This window comes from Carlito syrichta, unplaced genomic scaffold (assembly GCF_000164805.1).
Source record: "Carlito syrichta isolate Samal-C Ts95f unplaced genomic scaffold, Tarsius_syrichta-2.0.1 Scaffold303045, whole genome shotgun sequence".
NCBI classification, from domain to species: domain Eukaryota; kingdom Metazoa; phylum Chordata; class Mammalia; order Primates; family Tarsiidae; genus Carlito; species Carlito syrichta.
The window spans coordinates 1,034,087-1,053,924 of NW_007247141.1; the positions used below are offsets into that span (position 1 = coordinate 1,034,087).

Genomic DNA, 19,838 nt, shown 5'->3' on the forward strand with positions numbered 1-19,838 from the left:
AATGAGAATTTTGTTGGCCATTTGTGTATCTTCTTTTGAGAAATATCGGTTTATGTTATTTTCCTACTTTAAAAAATATTTGTTTACTGTTTTGATGATGTGTTTGAGTTCCTTGTTGATCTAGGATACAAGTTCTTTGTCAGATATGTAGTTTGCAAATATTTTCTCCCATTCTGTAGGTTGTCTATTTACTCTGTTGATTATTTCTTTTGTGGTTCAGACGTTTTTGGTTTCATTAAATCTTATCTATCTATTTATTTATTTATTGCATTTGCTTTTGGGGTATTAGTCATTAATTCTTTGCTTAGGCCAATGTCCAGAAGAATTTTAACTGGATTTTTCTCAGAATCTTTATGGTTTCAGGTCTTATATTTAATATGTGATGAGAGAAAGGAATTCAGTTTAATTCTTCAGCATGTGACTATCCAATTTTTTCCAGCATCATGTATTGAATAGGGTGTATTTTCCCTAGTGTTTATTTTTGTCTCCTTTGTCAAAGATTTGTTAATTGCATTTTGCTTTACTTCTGGGTTCTTTATTTTGTTCCATTGGTCTATGTGTCTACTTTTATAGCAGCACCATGCTGATTAGTTACTATAGCTCTGTAGTATAATTTAAAATCAGGTAATGTGATACCTCAAGTGTTTTTTTTTTTTTTTTTTTTTTTGCTAAGGATTGGCTTGGCTGTTTGGGCTCTTTTTTGGTTCCAAATGAATTTTGGGATTGTTGTTTCTAATTTTGTGAAAAATGACATTGATAATTTCATAAGGATTGTGTTATATCTATAGATTAGGCAGTATGGTCATTTTAATGATATTGATTCTTCCAGTCAATAAGCCTGGAATGATTTTCCTTTTGTTGCATCATCCTTAATTTCATTCATCAGTTTTTTTGTAGTTCTTCTTGTGTACATCTTTAATCTCCTAAAATTTTTATTTATTTTTGCAGCTATTGTAAATGAATTTGAGTTTTTATTTGATTCTCAGCTTAGTCATTATTGATGTAGAGTGGTGCTATTGATTTGTGTATGTAGATTGTGTACCCTGAGACTATACTGAACTAATTTATCAAATCTAGGAATGTTTTTTAAAGTATTTAGGGTTTTCTAGGAATAGGATAATATCATCAGCAAACAGAGATAATTTGAGCTTTTATTTTCCAATGTGAACATCTTTTATTTCTTTCCCTTTGCCTGACTGCTCTGGCTACATAGTACTACGTTGAATAAATGTGGTGGAAGTGAACATTTTTGTCGTGTGACAGTTCTGAGGAAAAATGCTTACAATTTTTTCCATTCAGTATGATGTTGACAGTGAGTTTGTCATATATGACCTTTATTATTTTGAGGTATGTTCCTTCTATCTATGCTTAGCTTATATTTTTTCTGCGTCTTTTGAAATGGTCATATGGTTTTTGTTTTTAATTCTGTTTATATGGTCAAATTAATTAATGTGCATATGTTGAACCATCCTTGTACCCCTGAGATGAATTCACTTTTGAACACAGTATTGGATTTGTCTTGCTAGTATTTGGTTCAGATTTTTTTTTTTTTTTCATCTATACTCATCAGGGATATTGGTCTGTAGTTTTCTTCTTCTTCTTTTTTTTTTTTTGTTTTTTTTGTTTTGTTTTGTTTTTGTGTCCTTTCCTGACTTTGGTATCAGGGAGATACTCTCTCTGTAAAATGACTTAGGGATAATTCTATCCTTCCAAATCTTTTGGAATAGTTTCAGTATTGGCACCAGTTCTTTGAATATTCATTAGACTTAGGCTGTGAATTTGTCTGCTCCTGAGCTACTATTGTTGTTGCTGTTTGGATACTTTTTCTTACTGTTTCAATATCACTACTCTTTCATTTTATCTTTTTTCTTTATTTTAAAGATATGGAGTACAATTCAGGGTTAGGTATACAAATGCTCATTATGCAGGTACCCTTGATAATGAGGTGTATGCCTCCAACCCCTGGCAGTTTCCCTCAACTGCCAATCCCACCCTCCCTCCCCTGGCAGTTTCCCACTACTGCCAATTCCTTTCTTATAGTATTATCATAATTGTTCAAGGTCAACTTATGAGTGAGAACATATGGTACTCTGTTCTTTGTTTACATGATAAATCAAGAGTATGACAGACTAAATCCATCCAATTTGCTGCGAAGTCTATATGCCTATCCTTCTTTATGACTACATAATATTCCATTGTGTATATGTACCACATTTTTCTTTCCAGTCCAGCCTCAATGGGCAGCATGGTTGGTTCCATACTTTTGCTATCATTGATTTCATTACTCATTATTGTTCTGTTCAGTATTTCTATTTCTTCCTGATCCAAGCCTGGTGGGTTTTCTGTTTCTAGGAATTTTTCCATTTCCTCTAGTTTTTCTGGTTGCATATATTGAGGTGCTCATATTAGTCTCAGGTGACCTTTTGTATTTCTGTTTTATCATTTCTAAGGTCTCCATTTTCATTTCTGATTAAGTTTATTTGAATTATCTGTCTTTTAAAAAAATTATCCTATCTGGAGGTCTTCTAATTTTGTTCATCTTTTCAAAGAACCAACTTTTCCTTTCACTGATCCTTTGTATTTTTTTCTTGTTTTTTTCAATTGTGTTTAATTCTGTTCTTAATTTCTTATTTCTTTTCTTCTGTTTTTTTCTTTGTTGTTGTTGTTTGGTTTGTTCTTATTTTTTGTTCCCTGAAGAGTGACATTAAGTTTTCAATATGTGACTTTTCTGCTTCTAACTGTAGGCACTGGTGTTATAAACTTTCCTCTCAGCACTGCTTTTGCTGTATCCCAGAGATTTTGATACTTTGTGTCACTATTATCATTCATTTTGAAAAAAATAATTTTCATCTTGATTTCATCATGAATTCAAAGAACATTTAGGAGCAAATTGTTTAATTCTCATCCATTTTTATAGTTTTGAGAGTACTTCTTGAAATTGATTTCTAGTTTTATTCCACTGTGGTCTGAAAAGATACTTGATATGATTTTGATCTCTTAATAGTTATTGAGACTTGTTTTATGGCCTGTCATATGGTTTACCTTGAAAAATGTTTCATTGGTGTTAAGAATAATGTGTATTCATAATTTTGGTGTAGAATGTTCTGTAAATATCTATTAGGCACATTTGTTCTAGAGTCTAGTTTATGTTCAGTATTTCTTTGTTGACTTTCTGCCTCAATGATCTGTCTAGAGCGGTCAGTGGAGTGTTGTGCATCATCATTATTGTATTGTCATCTATCTTTTTCCTTAAGTCTAATATTATTTGTCCTATGAATCTGGGTGCATTTAAAAGTAGGATTGTTATATCTCTTGTTAAATTAATCACTTTTTCATTATAAAGTCTTGTTTTGACAAGTTTTGTCTTTGTTTTATTGTTATTGATTTAAAGTGTTTTATCTGATACAAGAAAAACTATTCCTGCTAGCTTTTGGCTTCTATTTCTTTTTCCACCTTCTTCCTTGAGTCTAGAAGACTCTTTACAAGTTAAGAGCATCTCTTAAAGGCAGTATATATTTAGATTGTGATTTGTGTGTGTGTGTGTGTGAGTGTGCACGTGTGTGTGTGTGTTTTAAATTCATTCCACCAATCTATATCTTTTAAGTGGGGTTAGTTTACTTTAATGATAGAAACCACAATGCCCTTTGTGACCCACTTTCCTTCAAACATAGCACTACAATGTAAAACAAATGACCAGATATTTTAAGTATATATATTATATCATTACATGTAGGAATCAGAAAACATGATATATTCCAGACCAAAAAAGAATAAACTTGCTTTAAAATAAGAAAGCCATGTTTATTTCTTAAAAGAAAAGTTTCAGTACTGCATGTTCAGTGATCTATCACAGAGACAAAAACTGAGTACCACATGTTCTCACTCTTTAGTGGACCCTGAACAATTATCATAATACTACAGTAAAGGGATTGGCAGTAGTAGGAAACTGCCAAGGAAGAGGGGGTCACACTTCATCAATAAGGGTAAATGATCTCAAACAGGTGAAGTGGGGACTAAAGTGAGGTCCAAATTTTACCTGTACAAAGATCATTTTTTATTAACCCTGAATTGTACCTCACATCTTTATTTATTTATTTATGTATTTAATTAATTTATTTATTTAGAGTTGGAGTCTCACTCTGTTGCCCAGACTGGAGTGCAGTAGCCACAGCCACGACCTGCTGGGCTCCAGCGATCCTTCCGCCTCAGCCTTCGGAATAGCCGGAATTACAGGCATGCAATACCATGCCTGGCTGATTTTTTTGATTTATTGTAGAGATGAGGTCTTGCTGCCCAGGCGGGTCTCGAATCCGCGGGCTCAGGCAATCCACTCACCTCAGCCTCCCAAAGGCGCGGGATTACAGGCTGAACCACCGAGCCCGGCTACCTCACATCTTTAAAATAAAAATTAAACAAAATAGTTGTAAAGGTTTTTTTGGTCATATGGCACTAGTGAATAGGCATAGGAAGCACATTATTATTCTTTCAATTCCCAGGATTTATAATATTTATCAAAGCTCACTAAATGTCCTGTGAAATATCGGTATTAATACTAAAATCCAAATAGAAACAATGCTTTTCCCTGTGTGTAAACTTTTCCTCATCCCTGTTGTCTTTATCTCATTATCCCTACTACCACTCTTGTCCTCCAATTTCCATAACACATTTTTGAATGAGGACCTTCAACCTCTGTGAAGGCGGTTAATCTCTCCTGCCCTCCTTCACCACCTTGCCTCAATAAATAGATCATCTTTCCTCCAAGCATCCTTTACTAGACTCAACAACACCTGACACTGGATAGTGGCCTATAAATCTTAGGCACTAATATAGTAGTTTTTATTGGATAATAAAGTGAGGCAAGGGTCTAACAGAATTATATAAAAGATGTTTGTTTTCTAGAACTCATGTCTCCATCTTCCTCTCTACAGAACTACTGTTAACACCAACAGGCATTCTCCCATCTTGGGCCAGGAAAGAAGTTAAGAAGAGCAGGCCATGTATATTTTCCAAAAATTCTCACTAATTATAATAGTTACCATTATATTGTACCCTGCAACCTAGTCTTTGAGGTCGAAGTTTTTAGATTATAACGTCACAGTAAATATTTTAGAAAGAACCTACCTACAAATTTTCCCTTCCAATAACTATAAATTAAAGAAAATTTTTAACTTCTTCACAAAATTAAACATGTATTAACATTTATTTTCCCACTTAGTGGAATGTGAGAAATAGTATTTTTATAAATGAGTCTAAGCGTGAAACAAAAATGTATTATTGTTTTCAAAGTCCTGGTCTATTTTATTTCTTCAACCACATAGTTCAACAGCAGTTTAATTATTAATATCTTCTACTATCCAGCACAAGATTAAAGTTCAAAATGCAAACACATTCATCTGCATTTTGAAAACTTAAATTCAAAATAGGAGCATAATAAAGAAACTGCAAGGCTGAAGCAAAAGATTATTGTGGGAAATACTTTATGACAACCCTCAATTCAGTCTTCCTGGTTAAATGCTTTCAAGCAGATAAAGAAACTCACAGATGTCATCACAAACCAAGGGCAACTATTAAGTTACAATTATTGGAAGACTTTAACTTATCTCTAGTAAGCATGGATAATGTTGACACTCTGAAATCATCCTCATTTACATGGCATTAGAAGCCCACTCTCAACTTTAATAATTTTGCCACTACATAGCATCTGAAACGGTTCCTGGCACATACTAGATATTCAAATATTTTTTGAATGAATAAATATAACTTAATTATCAATCAAGCATAAAAAGACATGGTACAAAAATGCAAATACTTTCCCAATCATAAATATCATAATTATGATTATAAAAGTGCCAACTTCTATTAAATCTACTCTTGTTGAGACAGTATATTTATTTAATTTGAATCATTTTAGTCATAAATCAGAATATAATCATTTTCTCTTTTCTCAGCTCAGGCATGCTTTCTCTACTAGGCTTAGCTCACACTGGGCTCAGGACCTTTCCACTTACTTGATTCCTTTGCCCCAGTCATTTGCATGACTTGTTTCCTCCTTTCATTTAGGACTCTTAAATATTACCTTCGCATAAAAACCTTTTCTGACACATAATAACACAAAATATTTCACTCTCTTCATCTATTCTCTTCCTTCTTTTTCTTTTTAACCCTTTAATATCATCAGATATGACATAAATATTTTGAAATTGTATTTCTCCCTTCACTAGAATGGAAGCTCAGAAAAAGAGGGATTTAGTCTATTTTGTTCATTGACATATCCTCAGTTTCTAAAACAGTGCTGGGAACATGGCTGATTAGAAATGTTAGGTAGATGGAGGAATACAATGAATTTTCAGATTATTGTCATTTACCTTTGTGAGAAAGCATTGTTCCAAATAAGTGACTCTCTTGTTTATATGTATTCCAGAAATTGGGCTTTTCTGTTTATATTTTAAACTATAAGAATCACATTCTTTATATCATTAGAAAATGGGGTGTCCACATTTGGCTGCATCGGTCCTCACATTGTTTTCATTATTTACAGAAAAATGATCATGGCCATGTATGTTTGCAACCTAGACGAAGGTTAGATTGTTCTATGTTTATAATTGCTATATCTTATAAGATCAATTATTAATTCTCAATACTCATATATTGTCTCTATTATATAATCTTGCACCAGAATTTTGCTGTTTCTTCAATCACCCAAGGGACATGATATCAACATTAGAGGACTGAATGAGACATCACCAGCATTATTTCTGGAGCTTCTGAGAAAGTAATTAAAATATTTGGCACACTGTAATTGATAGAAAAACAGGAATAGAAGATATTTAAGCAGAGGTCTTCAAAGGAGTTTATATTTATACTATTTTATAGTTTTAGCTACCTTAATGCTTCTCAAAGTTAGACATGCTTAGGAATCGCTTGGGATATTGTTAAATTGCAGATTATAATTTTTAGATCAGAGTGAGTGCTTAGATTCCGCATTTTTAACAAGTTCTCCGATGATGCTGATGCTGCTCGTGCTTCTATCACTTTGATCTGCAAGGAATTATTATGTTTACATTATTGGGAAAAGTAAAAAATTAATAAATAAATGTACCAAACTTTGAGATAGCATCACAATTAGGAGTTTGAGATTATGCTTCTTGAGAATATTCACTGCAACAAATTCAATCCAAAGACTGGAACTACCTGAAGAATTTAATTTAGTTGTTCATCCATTCATTCATATACTGATATATGCAGTAAGTTAGTCATTTCACTTGGGAGAAAACAACCCACCCATTTGTTCGGCACCTTGTTTGTTCAATCCACTCTCAGATATGCTATCTCATTTCAAGATTGGAATAGACAGTTTGGGAAAAAAAAAAAAAGATGAGCCAGATTTAGTAGAGATATTTTTTTCTGTCCATTCAAAGTGTTAATGTGGTTCGCAATTGTTTCCCGTGTTATGACTTGTGTTTCCACCCAGATAGTATACATATCTCTCCTACTGATATAAACCAGAACATAAATTCACTTGGCCTCCTTACCCACTTGCTCTTGTTTATTTCCCTTACCGACACAAAGGTTTTAGTTTCCAACAGCATGCCCTAACTACAATTATCAGAGAAGTTGATGGAACTTGTTGTGCTTATCTTTACTAGTCCTTGTAGAAATCTCATTAAATCTCTTTTGCTTCCTGCAGGTTGCATTTTTGAATCAAATTAATTAGTTTATTCATAGAGAAGAACATCTTCTGCTGTCCCTATGCCAGTTGTCTTCTTAAACTTCCACAGTTGGAAGTGTTTCTTTTTCTTCTGTCTCCCTCACCTCCTAACACCCCAAGGGTATTCCACAGCATAAAACAAAACAAGACAAAGCAAACCAAAACAAAACAAAAAGTATTTAGCTTACTCTTCTTATGGACTTCCAACATTGACTTGTTTTAATTATAAAATCAGTGCCACTTAGTGCTCTCATTTCAATATCATAAACTGTGTTAAAGGAATGCAATTGACTAATAGCATAATTGTACCAAACTACTTTGTGGCTAGAGATGACTTAACCAACTTTTATTATTATTATTATTATATTAGCTTTCATGTAAACACCACAATTAGAGAAGAAAAAAATTTTAGGAAGGAAAGACTCAAATGAGAGTGGGCTTACAAAGGGGAAAGAAAGAAGGAAGAAGCATCTGTATGTTTATCATATTTTTACTGACATTCTTCTGTAAGCATATTTTTATATGTTTCGATTCTGAAAGAAATACTTCAAATGTAACTTTAATCATCCTGCTCATGCTCCTTACACCTACAGAAAAGACCCACAAATACATCCTTTGGGAAAAATAAAAGTGAGGCATTTAGAAATGGCTGGAGGGGAAAAAAAGGTAAAAAATATATATGAAACAAAATAATGTGGTATGGTTAAAGTAACTAATCCATAGCCAGTCATCTTATTTATAATGATAAGCTTTCTTTATATTTTATAGTAATTTCACATTCAAAAGCTACTATTTTTATAACCTATCACAATCAATATATTTTAGGTGTATGTCAGAAGCCTTAGGGAACTATTGCTGTTTTATAAATCTGTTAAGTGAAGGTCGCAGAGGGAAAGTATATTGCCCCAGTTTGCATACATACGTGTTTGAGAAAGTAATACCTTATTCCTTAGATAAATTGGAGTGGATTTTAGGTAAAGTAGAAATGAGAGCATGTTGTTACTGTATATATTTTTAAATTCCTTGTTTTGCTTGATAATTGCTTGTGAATCATGGGATAAATCATACTTCATGTAGGTAGTTTGTACACACACAAAGCAAGAATATCTATTTCCAAAGCAAAAAGCATTTTGAATATTAAAAGGTAAAAAGGGAACTAAAAATAAGTACAGAAAAAGCAGTATTAAAATTAATCAATTGGCTAAAATAGTAGAGTATACTTTAATCATAACTACCAGCTGGTGTAAGACACTGGTCTTACCTGGGCAATTGCACTGGCCTAATAACTGTCCTCAGTGACCTTAACCGATAGTTTTTTGACCTGTCTCTCCCCTGTTAAAATTTTCTATTGCCTTTTCTTCTTTCTTTCTTTCTTTCTTTCTTTCCTTCCTTCCTTCCTTCCTTCCTTTCTCTCCTCCTCCTCCTCCTCCTCCTCCTCTTCCTCCTCCTCCTCCTTCTTCTTCTTCTTCTTTTTTTTTTTTTTTTGGTATTTGGTCTAGAATACAAAGCCCTTATCTTTTACCTTGACTGGTACTGTCATATGTAATCAGATCCCTACCCATATTTCAACCCCATCTCATACCTCAGCCATCTAACTTTCCACCATGCAATTCTCCAGTTCCCTTGGTCTTTTGGCTCCTCCAGCAAGTCAAACTATCCCTGTGTTAGGGCCTTTGCATTAACTATTTCCCCTGTCTAAAATACTTTCCTCCTGATCTACAAATTGTGGTTCATTTCTATCATTCAAATCTCAAACAAAATCATACCAACCATGAATGTCTTCCCTGGATCCCAAAGCCTGAAGCAGCCCTTAATCCAGTCTCTATCATGATATTTTAAAAATCTCTTCTGAGAGCCGGGCTTGGTGGCTCAGCCTGTAATCCCGCGCCTTTGGGAGGCTGAGGTGAGTGGATTGCCTGAGCCCGCGGGTTCGAGACCGGCCTGGGCAGCGAGACCTCATCTCTACAATACATCAAAAAATCAGCTGGGCGTGGTAGCGCGTGCCTGTAATTCCGGCTACTCAGAAGGCTGAGGTAGAAGGATCGCAGGAGCCCAGCAGGCGAGGCTGCGGTGGCCGGAAGCGGCCACTGCACTCCAGTCTGGGCGACAGAGTGAGACTCCAACTCAAAAAAAAAAAATCTCTTCTGAAAACATGTTCCCATATGATTTGTTTATGTTTTTTAAATTGGTTATTAACCTCTCAAGAATATAAACTTAGTTAGATCTGAGATCATAACATTTATGATCATTACTGTGTCCCCAGGGCTTTGAACTATATCAGAAAACCTGAGACATTCCATTAATATTTGTTCATATTTGTAAATAAATAAAGATCAATCACAATGAACATATATCAAATATAATTAGATTGTTGCTAGTAAATATGTTAGCAGATGATACAATTGCTAAGTGTAAATGTTCAACGATTTTAGTTATAAGCTGATATTCATTTCCAATAAATGTTGACTTTTGTTATATCAACTTAAGAACTCTAGCATGACTTTGGGTGTACCTAGTAAGCATAAATAAATGTTAATTATTATTTTTCTCATCACTAAACCTAGGCTGGGGTGATGCTTCAGACTGGGTCTAGCCACACCGTGTCTTTGAAAGCGAGAAGTAAGAAGTATATGGACTAATCCATTTTTGTTTACCAGTTTTGTTACCCAAAGGTAATCATATGTTTGGAAAAAATAGGTACTGTTCTAAATTAAAGTTAACGATCAATACGATCATGAAAATGGAAACTGAACATATTATAATTTATTTAAAGTGTTCAACTCAGAATTATTGTTTTTTTAACTAATAGCATCTTGTAATAATCAACTTTTTGCTTCCTCCCATAAACTTTGTCAAACATCAGGTCCAGCAAAGCTTGCATAAAGGCTTATCTCACTTAAAATTTAATGGGTTTTATGCATGAACACACACAAAGTCATTCTAAGTAGCATGGAAGACTCACTTTTATTTATAAACTCTCATCATATTTCTGATTTTCTTTGCTTAATAATACTTTGTGTATTTATTTTTCAAAAAATTATCCAGCAAAGACTTTGTGCTACAAGTGGTTTCATATGTGTCTCATTTAAAAACATTCTATAAGGTGTTTTAGAAAAATCTATGACAGTTAAAAGGCTGCCCTTGCTTACTTCATAATCATTCTAAAAGCTTTAGCACAAACCAAAGTCCTCGAATCATCCCTAAGGACAAACTATTTTTATGTCAATCTTAGCTAAGCAGGAATATTGCTATATTAGCATTCCAATCAATCCTTCAGTGGAATGAGAGTGAGGAAATAAACACCTTTTTGTATGTCTGTGTGTATTTATTGTCATCTGTCATTTGATGGTAGATATCCCTTCAACAAGGGAATTTCTTGAATGAACATTTTTTACAATATTGGAATAACAGACAAAATACATTTTTTTGGTGTTTCAAGTGAGGCATGAAATACCTGAATTTTTAATTTCAAGTGGAATTCAGATTTTTTAGCTATTCAATTTCAAATTGCAATTAGTTAATTGATTAGCATGAATAATTAATGCCATATTAAGTCCTATTGAAAAAAAAAGTGCAAAAACAATGAGGACATTTATCCTCCAGAAGAGGATGGAAACATAGACTGCACAAAGGAAAAGACAGGGGTGCTATTATGGAAAAAAAAAAACAGTAAAAAAGGAGTCTAGATTTTCAAAATTTTCTAATTTTACTTGAGATTGCTTTTGCTAAGTTGTACAGATGACTGGAAATAGAAATTCTAACCTGAAGAGTTTTGATCTATAACTACAAGTAGGCAGCTTATATCTTATTATTGATAATGATAAAAATGAAATAAATTAGTTGATCTGTGAGCACTGTCAATGGGGGTTGACAAGGCAAACTCAATAGTTATAGCATAATTATTGTGACTCTCACTTCTAGGGTTAGTTACAATCATCACAATGATCACAGAAGGAAAATAATGTCAACATAGATAGACTAGTATATTCTTGCTTAGAAGGCATATATAGTTGTAAAAAGTCTATCTTGTTTTTTTCTTTCAAAAGACATGAGCTTAGCCGGGCTCAGTGGCTCAGCCTGTAATCCCGCGCTTTGGGAGACTGAGGTGAGTGGATTGCCTGAGCCTGTGAGTTCGAGACCCGCCTGGGCAACTTGGCGAGACCTCATCTCTACAGTAAATCAAAAATCAGCCGGGCATGGTAGTGCATGCCTGTAATTCCAGCTACTAGGAAGGCTGAGGCGGAAGGATCGCCGGAGCCCAGCAGGTGGAGGCTGCGGTGGCCGGGAGCGGCCACTGCACTCCAGTCTGGGTGACGGAGTGAGACTCCAACTAAAAAAAAAAAAAAAAAAAGACATGAGCTTAAAAATGCGCCCCCCACCCCACTGTCACACTATAATTTAGTACTGGGATAGCAATCCTCCCATCATATCTATTGAGTTTTTTTGGTCCTATTTTAAAGCTTTTAATCATCATAAATAATAGCTAAGTAAATGCAAGGCACTTGGACAATCTTTAGCTTAATGTGTTCAAATCCACAGTTGGCACTTCATTTCCTTTCATTTAAAATTAAATCTACCTTGTCTTGATAGGCTCTACACAAATACACACACCTAGAAACATAAATCACAGCAACACATCCAGAATGATGAGAACTGCTTGCTACCTTTATAAGAAATAAACCATTTTCAGAAATGTCTCAGAAATTTTTTTTATTGAGTCAATATATATTCTTAAAATAATTCACAGTCATACTCTACTTGAATAAAAATTTCCCAAGACAGTTTTATAACTTTTTTTTGAGAGGATTTCCATAAACAGATGAATAACTCTTGAATGTTGTTATGGGTTTTTTCTTCAGAAGAGAAGTTTCCTGTCAAGTGTAGCTAATAGGTGATTTTATGTACATGGTTTCCTGTACATGATTCCATGTCTTTTACATATGTATTATAGTTTTTGGAGAAAACCTAGAAAATATGAACTATGACATAATGTTGGCAACTCTTTAAGCATAGCTTTGTAGATAACAACCCATCTATCTAACATCTCCACTTCAGTTAGAAAAGTAAAAAGCAAAATACTACTGACATGAAAATTCAACTATAATGCCCCCTGAAGAAAATTGAACTATAATGTCCCTGAAGAAAAGCTGCATGCCTTAGGAAAAAACCAGAAATAATGACTAAACCATCAAAGTGCATCAAAATAATAGTAAGCTTTCAAAATTTGCTATTTTTCTTAATTAAAAATACTTACTTGCTTTGTTTTTCCATGCTGGCTACCCTGAGGTGTTCCCATCTTGAATTTAGGAGATTCATTTGTTCTTGCACTTCAGTGGCTTCATCTTCTGGCAATTTCCCTGTTCCAATCAGTTGGCTTCCCAATTGTAGAACATTACCAACCCGTCCCTGGTGAGCTGTCAAATCCATCATGTACCCCTGACAAATAAATAAGTTAATAATTGTAATTAGGACTTTAGGTAAATTATTGTTGTTTTTATTTTTATCTCTTGCAATTTTAAACTTGTAGCCCATTTAGATTTATATTCCCTGTAAAAACAATTTTTGAATTTTGATTTAAGGAAAGTGAATACCATTTTTAATATGAATTAAGGAAAATTATTTGGGTGACACTCTGCAGAAACAGATCTTGAGATAAGGCTTTCAGTGCAAGTGATTTCTTATGGAAGAGCTCCCAGAAAGGGAGCTGAAGAAACAAAATCAGGAAAGGGAAGGGAAGGAAGTCAAGCAAGTGTATCATCTCGAGGAACAGACTCTAACTGAGGGTGGTTAAGCCCAATGCTATACAGGTACTCAAGAATGTAAGTTATGCCTCAGTCTTGCCTTGGCATGAGAGAAGGGAGCTGGGCTATCATATTCCTGTACGAATCATTGGCAAACCAGATATAAACACCTTCAGTGGTTATTCTACAAAAGATAACTTCAAAATCTAGCAGTTGAAATGCCAAGCACATGAAAGTATTTCTATCTCAAAATAAAAACTAAATTCCTTAAATATAATGATCTAACTGAGTAGATAAGAAAAAAGGCATGTCATTATGACAAGTCATGGGCTTAGTTTCGTAAATCAATGTTTGGGTTTACCTCATGGGTGTGGAATTGTTCTTTCACTTCTTCTACATCATTTGAGATCTCTCCTTGTGCTTGCAATGTGTCCTCAGCAGAAAGAAGCCATGAAAGTACTTCTTCTAAAGCTGTTTGGTAACTGTCCAGGTTTACTTCAGTCTCCATCAATGAACTGCCAAATGACTTGTCTTCAGGAGCTTCCAAATGCTGAACAATAAAATAAATTGGATGTTATACAATTAATGTCTTTGCAGTCTGTTCTAGTACATTAAATGATAAATAGAATGAAATATTTAAAATTCTAGAAATGTTCACTTGCATTATCAGAGACATGAACAGCAGACACATACAATAGTGAGCCTGCATTTTAACATCCTCACAAATATATACACAAATTTTCAAATAGCATTTGAAATCCACACCAAGTTAATATTTTACTAAAGCCTTTCGGAGTTGTTATAAAAAGTTAATTAGTATATCAGCTCTTCATATTGCATTTTAAATGCTATAAATTTTCATCCATAGGTAATTTTTTCATTTTTTATTTACAATACTTTCCATATACATTATTAGATTTAAATTTATATACTTTTGCAATAGCATTAAATGAAATGTCTCTTCCTGAGAGGTCCCAGGTAATAATACATTTTCAAAGGTTTACAGATCAGTAAAGATAACAGCAAGAAAATAATGCAGAGCATCAAGTTAAAATTTCAAAAGAAAAGAAATACTTTGTTCACACATTTAAAGTTTCTGACAGCATAATGACTTCTATGAATTAGTCTTTATTTACAGAAAGCTATTGTTTAAATTATAAGAAACTTCTATGAATTAGCCTTTATATTCAGAAGGTCATTGTTTAAATAGTAAGACATTATCTTAGGAGAATTACCACACAAAGTATTGTATTCCCAATAGCAGGATGTTAAGTGAGATTCTAAACAGTTGTCTTGGAATTTCTGCTTGGACCCTAAAGCTAGGAACAAAAGGTACAAAGTGCTCACAACTGTGAAAGGATCCAGGACACCTATGAAGACATTGCCAAGAGGTCATCACAAAATTTGTCTTTCAGTCCCACTATCTAGCTTAAAGGTATGTAAGGGGAAGCAAGGAAACTGATCAGAGAATTCCAGTGGGAAAGAACACTTCTGGACTGACTGGATTGCTGTGCATGACCTTAACTTCTTCCTCCACCTGAAGCCAAATAATAGAGACAGTATACAGGATGCAATGTTGACCTCCAAAACTGGTCGTGTCTTTGCAGAGATTAACACTATGGGACCCACACTATCAAGTGACATGAGAGAACTTTTGGAATAAGTTATGTTTCTGCTTGAGGCAATTCTCAAGGGAAAAATTTCGAATAAATAAGTAACCCTACACAAGTTTTTCTTTGGGTCAAGATCACACATTGTAGGCTGCTGGGCTTCAAAATCCTGAGGACCACACTTGGGAAGGTTTTTTTTTTACTAAGGTAAGGGACATAATCAAACTCTTTACGGAGATGAGCAAAGCAAAAAGATATTGGAGGAATATTTGTGTAGAAATCTTTTATGTGTCCTGAATATCTGAAACAAGCACTGAGCCCTACGAAACAGGGTTTTGTAAAGGAAACAAAAGGCAGTGTAAAATAACCAGAAGCTATTTGAGGGATTTGATAATCTTGCCTAGAGAAAACTCAACCTTTGATGGCTCTCCCCCGGTATGTCTGCCTTGCATTTCCAGGCCTCTTCAATGCTGGGTCTTAACCCCCTGAGCTGCCAGCAGCAACTTATTTGTGCTCTACTGATAAATGATTCAATTTTGAAACTTTAGTATTTTAAATTTCCCCAACTGTTAAAGCCTTTAAGACGACAAGGCATAGTACCAGCTATTGGTATGATATATTCAACAAATGATGCGCTCTTTCACACTTTACATAGCAGTGACAGAAAGAGGACATCCTAATAATCAACATCAGCCAATTCTAGTATCTCAAGGGCCCTGAGAGGACTGTTCATGTAGCACCACCCAAAGGCAAGGCAATTTCTAACTGTCTAAGGGGTTGGAACAAGCTTTATGGTCCATCCCTTCTCTCTGTCTCTAATTAGTATTAATAATAAATATCAAAAGCAGCATTAAGGAGAAAAGTTACCAAATGGTGGCCAGAGAGATGTACGCAGATGGAACAGTTCCATGTCTGTGCAACCTGAGCAGTTGCAAAGGGCCCTGAGCTCAGAAGACACCTATGCTTCTTTTATTTGCTGGTATCATTTTAACATCCTCACAAATATATACACAAATTTTCAATATCAGTTGAAATCTACACCAAGTTAATATTTTATTAAAGCCTTTCTGAGTTAAGAATTCTGAAATTCTTAATAATTTTAGCTTTAAACTTGGGTTTCATAAGTGAAGTCCAATGAGGCAATGAAATATGCACATAAGCAGAAGAGATACATGCAATATGTATATCTGTCCCATTTGCATGTAGCTTTTTCAATGTTCGATGAGCACAGATTTCTGGTAAGCCAACAATAAGTAAGAGTTTAGCAAGACTCCAAAAGAATATGGTGTAAGAGCTTTGTGTCTACAACTAAGTAAATGAGTAAAAGAAGAAACTAACAGTTCTGGGAGATCATGTGGGTTTTTTTGTTTTTGTTTTTGTTTTTTGTTCTGTTTTGTTTTTAAACCAGACCTTGCTTCGAATGTAGAAAGAAGGTAATTCTTTCAAAAAATCATAAACAACCAAGATTAGCCAACCAATTTTTCTGAAATAGATGACACAGAAAGGGAAAAAGATGGCAACCCCTAGTTCTTTCCTATTTAAGTCCTTCCTTACTCATTAGTAAGCCAAAGGTAGGGATTATTGGTTGAATGGGAGCATAACAAGAAGTGAAATAAAAACAGCTGGGTTAGTTATGCAATGCTTCCACATTCTGGTAAGAATGAAATACATATGCATGCATTTTCTACAAGACATAAATTATGCAATGCTGGTGATTCTGCATGAGTTAAATGCTCTTATATTTGCATTTACAACTGGAATTACACAATATAACAATGAACAGTAAAATTCATGCTAATACTTTACAATTTTAATTTTCTTTATTTAGTATGATGTTAAATAGCAAATAAAAAATACCATAGCAAGTTGAGAGAAAGACTGGAATAAATAGCTTTATATTTTAGTAATTTTAACAGCACTTTTCCCCTACTTTTTAAAAAGGGGCTGTGTATTTCACTTTTTACTGAGTCCCACAAATTACATAGCCAGACCTATGTGTAGGCAGAAAAAAGTACATTCTACTCATGGACATTTTACTTCCTCTGGGTTACAAGTGAGATGGGAAATGTGTTATGTGCAGTAGAATGTGGCTGTTCAATCCAGGGGCTTCAGGGGCATACCTCTGGTGTCTGAATCTTGACTCTGACCCGACATCTTGTGACTTTAGCAAAGTTACTTAGCCCTACAAAAAACCTTAGTTTCCTCATGTGTAAAGTGGGAATAATAATAATTCCCTTATAAGATCATAGTAAGAATTAAAGGAGAGTGTAGAAAGTACTTGACAGAATGTCTGACCTTGTGTAAGAACTCAATAAAGCCTGTTATAGCTATAATTATTATTAGATTCCTGTATACATATAAATCGATTGGAAACATAAATTGCCTCTATATTACCTTCTTAAGTCACTCTCTAAATTTCAGGAGTCAGACAATTACTGAAGGAAAAAAAAATGAACCAAAAAACTTATAAAAGAAAGCATCAATTATTTGTCAACACTTATTGAAATTTGCCCCACCACTGAACTTCTATTTAAAAGTTCTTAAATATCATTAACAATCTTGAATTCAAGTAATTTTCTCCAAATGATAAATTGTAAATAGCACTAGGACTCAAGTAACACACCAGTGTATTTTACGATTGTACAGTTAAAATCAAAACATTAAACAGTTTACGCTTCACTAAAATTTATACAGACGTAAATTTTTGAAGAAAAATGTTAAAGGCATATCTCAAGGACATGATGTCTAGTATTCACAAATTCTATATCTGAATTTTTTTTCTGAGGATGTTCATAATTAAAAAAAATTCAAAGACAGCTAAATTCAAATATGAATAAACTATGTAAATTATATGAATTGTTATTTATACCCATCATTTCAATTATACATATATTCAGTTTTATATGTATATATAATTAGGATAAAAATTGTCATCTAAGTTGTAATTCTTTCTTTGGACCATTATTTTTCAAATGGTAAATCATGATCCATCAGTAATTCATAAAATAATTTTAGTGGGCTATGATTGAGAATATTTTAAAATTAAACAGAATAAAAAATGCCAGCCTGTGTCACTTATATTAAGGATTAGTGTTGTCTTATGAACTTTTGTTTCAGCTACATATATGCATATGTGTGTTCTGAGATGAGATTAAAATCTTATTTTCCTGCAGTTTATGAAACAAAGTTGGAAGTGGTTTTAGAATTTCAGACTAGGTAAACTCATGAAAGAAGAATTTTTCCTAAATTCAATATTTGTACATTTTCAAGGAAACCCTTGGGATAAAACACTCTTTTAAAATAAAAGTATTTTAAATAGATAATTTGGAAATAAAGACAGAGAGTTATGCTTTCAGTTTCAGTGTCCCAAATTCATTTTCATCATCACAGAACTTCATATTACACCTAAGCTTGCAGCCAGTTAATTCATGTTATGGCATCAAAATAAATTTTCTAGGAAAATTGGTTTTTGCAATTTACAGAAGATCTGACAGACACTAGCTATTTCATGAATGTAGATGCCAGTATGATCAACTGGAACTAATTTTTTCCTATGCTTCAGTCTTATTTTAATTTTTGTCTTCATAACATTAGTATACATTTCTCTGCAGTACACTGAGCAAATAATGATGATGCGAGGCATAACAATGAATGGATGGAACAATTCTGGTTGTTTTCAAAATCGAGAACACTCAAATGTGTTCAACATTATCTACATTCTTCAGAGGCTTAATTATGGCCCTTTAGTGTGAGGAAGTATTGAATAGCATCACCTATGTTCCTTGAAGACATCACTCATGCATAAAGGTGGAGTAGAAAGGGGGAAAGTGAAATAATGAGAAAAGATAAGCAATTATTTGTTTTAGTCCTGGAACATCCAGTAAAAATATCTGGAAACTCACTTCTGGATACAATTTCTAATCATAGAAATCTCTAGTAGTTAAATTTATATGGCTAGAAATTATCCTAATAAAGTATAAAGCAATAACCTCAACACTACTCTATACGTAAATATATTTTAAAATCTAGTTTACTATTTGTCAAATCTTAGTTGAGGTATTTAATCTCTCTGCATCTGAATTTCCCCATCTGTAAAAGAAGAAAAATAAGAACTACAGGCCCATAGTATTACTGGAAAGATTAGATGAGATAGTATATATAAAATTCTAAGCATATTCTAGATCCCAAGAAATGCTCTGTGTTTAGGGACCAATGTGCATTGAAATGGCAAATGATTTTTGTGAGAAAACAGATGAACGAGCTGTGTGTATTTTTGGAAACATGATTTGGGCAATTCAGACTGAGATAAGTCATCAAGTGGCTACATATAGGTAGTGAAACTAGCAATCCAGCAAACCACAAAGCTCTTAGAAAAATAGCTGGGACATTTCGAGAGGGCACAATCTATCACCGAGTAGTTTTATATCACTGAGGAAACTGATCTATTTTTGCAATTTTCCCAGATTCAGTCTTAAATGTGAAATGAGGTTTAACCTGGATGAAAACAGTTTTATTGTTCTTGAAAGTATAAACGCTTCGAGAACATTTGAAAATTTTATTATTCTTAGTTCATTTAAATGTATCATACTTCTTTTTTATAGAGTGTAAGTGAATGCATGGATGGTGAATTTTTTGTGTGTATTCTATAATCTTTTTATCCTCCAGTGAAAGATTATTTCAGAGCTAAAGGATTACAGAGGGATAACCAAGTGGTTCTTTTACTAAATAACAAGAGCATTTCTGAGGAACCAGGATTAGTAGTCTGAAAATATTCTTACC

General features: G+C 33.7%; 1 protein-coding gene across 1 annotated transcript in view; it reads right to left on the minus strand.

The window, feature by feature from the left end:
* Positions 1 to 19,838, minus strand: part of LOC103259874 (dystrophin-like) — a 118,163-nt gene that overhangs the window by 38,570 nt on the left and 59,755 nt on the right. The window contains exons 4-5 of the mRNA XM_008057533.1: positions 13,811 to 13,999; positions 12,963 to 13,144 (exon numbers count right to left, since the gene is read on the minus strand). Coding sequence (XP_008055724.1) covers positions 12,963 to 13,144; positions 13,811 to 13,999 — 371 coding nt within the window. The remainder of the gene's footprint in view (positions 1 to 12,962; positions 13,145 to 13,810; positions 14,000 to 19,838) is intronic.